The sequence below is a fragment of the Mesoplodon bidens genome (assembly GCF_964165515.1).
Source record: "Mesoplodon bidens genome assembly, chromosome: X".
NCBI lineage: Eukaryota > Metazoa > Chordata > Mammalia > Artiodactyla > Ziphiidae > Mesoplodon > Mesoplodon bidens.
This window is the reverse complement of record NC_138163.1, coordinates 71,575,259-71,577,912: the sequence shown is the minus strand read 5'-3', so window position 1 is coordinate 71,577,912 and position 2,654 is coordinate 71,575,259. Positions and strand designations below refer to the sequence as shown.

Sequence of the window (2,654 nt, the reverse complement as noted above, 5' to 3'; positions counted from 1 at the left end):
TTTTTTAGATGCTTTCTGACCTTGGTATCGAGTTTCTTATAAATGATAAAATGAAATTAAACACATTGAAATAGCTCTTATTGGAATCATGGGCTTCAGTCTCACAGATTTAGGCTCCTATCGAAGACGTTCCTTTGCTCAAAGTTTGCAGTGGCGTTTTGTTTTTCACTCCCCCGCACACAACTAACTGAGAGCGCCAAATTAATCTGAGGAAAATCCCTATCCGCTAAAATCTATAAGACATTTAAACTGGTTATATTTTTTTCTTAATATTCTTCTTTATTTACGTTCATCTAAGTAACCTAAAAAAGTTCTAAAACCAGTTTGCCGCCTCACCCCTATCCCCCACCAAACACACACACACACACACACACACACACACACACGAACGCACATCCCTCTCATCCTTCCCCCTCCTCTAACATCCTCGATGTCCGAGAGCGGTGGGAGGTGGGGGGAAGGGTTAACCAAATGAGCTCCTGTCACTCAGCACTAGGCAGCCAATGGAGCCGAAAGATTGATTCACTTCCTGCTTGGGTCTCACAGAAACTCTCGAGCTTCGCCAGCCTAATTTGGAAAGCTAGCCCGGCCTCCCGCGCCGCCATTGGCCGAGTCCGCGGAAGGCCAGGCCGACACGCGCTGCAATTGGCCTCGGCGGGTGCCGGTAACTCGCTTTCGCGGCTTTGGCTCCCCTGTACCATAGATGTCAAAGGCTGAAGCTGTTCCCTTTGCCACATTATAACTAGTAGGGGATCCTCACCGACTATGGCCACAGCTGCCTCGAATCCCTACAGCATTCTCAGTTCCAGCTCTATGGTCCATGCGGACTCTGCGGGCATGCAGCAGGGGAGTCCTTTCCGAAACCCTCAGAAACTTCTCCAAAGTGATTACTTGCAGGGAGTTCCTAGCAATGGGCATCCCCTCGGGCATCACTGGGTGACCAGTCTGAGCGATGGAGGCCCATGGTCTTCCACACTGGCCACTAGCCCCCTGGAACAGCAAGACGTGAAGCCTGGGCGTGAAGACCTACAGTTGGGCGCAATCATCCATCACCGCTCTCCGCACGTCGCCCACCACTCTCCGCACACTAACCACCCGAATGCTTGGGGGGCGAGCCCGGCTCCGAATCCGTCCATCACGTCGAGCAGCCAACCCCTTAACGTGTACTCGCAGCCGGGCTTCACGGTGAGCGGCATGCTGGAGCACGGCGGGCTCACTCCACCGCCGGCCTCTGCCTCCACGCAGAGCTTACACCCAGTGCTCCGGGAACCCCCAGACCACGGCGACCTAGGTTCGCACCACTGCCAGGACCACTCGGACGAGGAGACACCAACCTCGGATGAGTTGGAACAGTTCGCCAAACAGTTCAAACAAAGAAGAATCAAGTTGGGCTTCACGCAGGCTGACGTGGGGCTGGCGCTGGGCACACTGTACGGCAACGTGTTCTCTCAGACCACCATCTGCAGGTTCGAGGCCTTACAACTGAGCTTCAAGAACATGTGCAAGCTGAAGCCGCTGCTGAACAAGTGGCTGGAGGAGGCTGATTCGTCCACAGGGAGTCCGACCAGCATTGACAAGATCGCGGCACAGGGCCGCAAGCGCAAGAAGCGAACCTCTATCGAGGTGAGTGTCAAGGGCGTACTGGAGACGCATTTCCTCAAGTGTCCCAAGCCTGCCGCGCAGGAGATTTCCTCGCTGGCAGACAGCCTCCAGTTGGAGAAAGAAGTGGTGCGTGTCTGGTTCTGTAATCGAAGACAGAAAGAGAAAAGAATGACTCCACCAGGGGATCAGCAGCCACATGAGGTTTATTCGCACACGCACACAGTGAAAACAGACACGTCCTGCCACGATCTCTGACTGCAGGAAGCGAGGAAGCAACCGGCCGCACTGGGAGCAGCGCGGATTTCTCTTTCTCTTCCACTCTCTTCCTTTTACTCCAGCTTTTTAATTGCTATTTCCCTAGCTCTCTGTCTCTCTCTCTTTTTTTGTTGTTCGTTCTTTATTTTCCCCCTCCCTCCACTTTTTTTTTTTTAAACAGGGGATTCTAACATATTAAGAAAGAAAACACACACACTCATTCAGGCTTCTCAACGCGGATACACAGTTGCCTTAAGCGGTCCAGGCGGGGAATTCATATCCCCTGCACCAGGCAACAGCTCCCTCCAACCTTTTCTGCTGATCAATATATATTGTTTACTTTGAGTAAGGTTTTTTGTTGTTTTTGTTTTTGTTTTGTTTTGTTTTTGGTCGCTCCTCTCTAGGAAGAGAAAGGAGTGGGGTAACTTGGGGGCGGGGTAGGGATGGGGGAGGGGGGTGGGAAGACAGATGTGTGCCTCTGAATAACCTTTCAGCGCCTTGGTTATAGCAGCTGTATTTCAGGTGAAATCTGTTTTACAATAGACTAGTTTTGCATTTTCTAAAACTTCTATAGCGTTTCTAAATGTCTGCGGTGTTTTACTATAAGCTGTACACAATATTTGTGAGACAATTTGTATCTAATCGACCACTCCATATTATTATTGCTATTATTATTCCTTCATTGAGCTGATGGTTTTTTAACTGCTTAGAAAAGGAAGAGGGGGAGAGATGCCTACCATCCACCGATCCCCTATCCCAAATCTGTATGGAGAAGAGAGGATACAGTGGAGAGTTTG

At 50.5% G+C, this 2,654-nt stretch overlaps 1 protein-coding gene across 1 annotated transcript; it reads left to right on the top strand.

Annotated features, from left to right (window-relative positions):
• Window positions 1-765: 765 nt before the first annotated feature.
• POU3F4 (POU class 3 homeobox 4) lies at window positions 766-1,857 on the top strand (the record flags this gene model as incomplete). The annotated part of the gene is made up of 1 exon (XM_081222483.1): window positions 766-1,857. One exon carries the CDS (start codon window positions 766-768, stop codon window positions 1,855-1,857), a length of 1,092 nt encoding a protein of 363 aa, XP_081078609.1.
• Window positions 1,858-2,654: the final 797 nt, after the last annotated feature.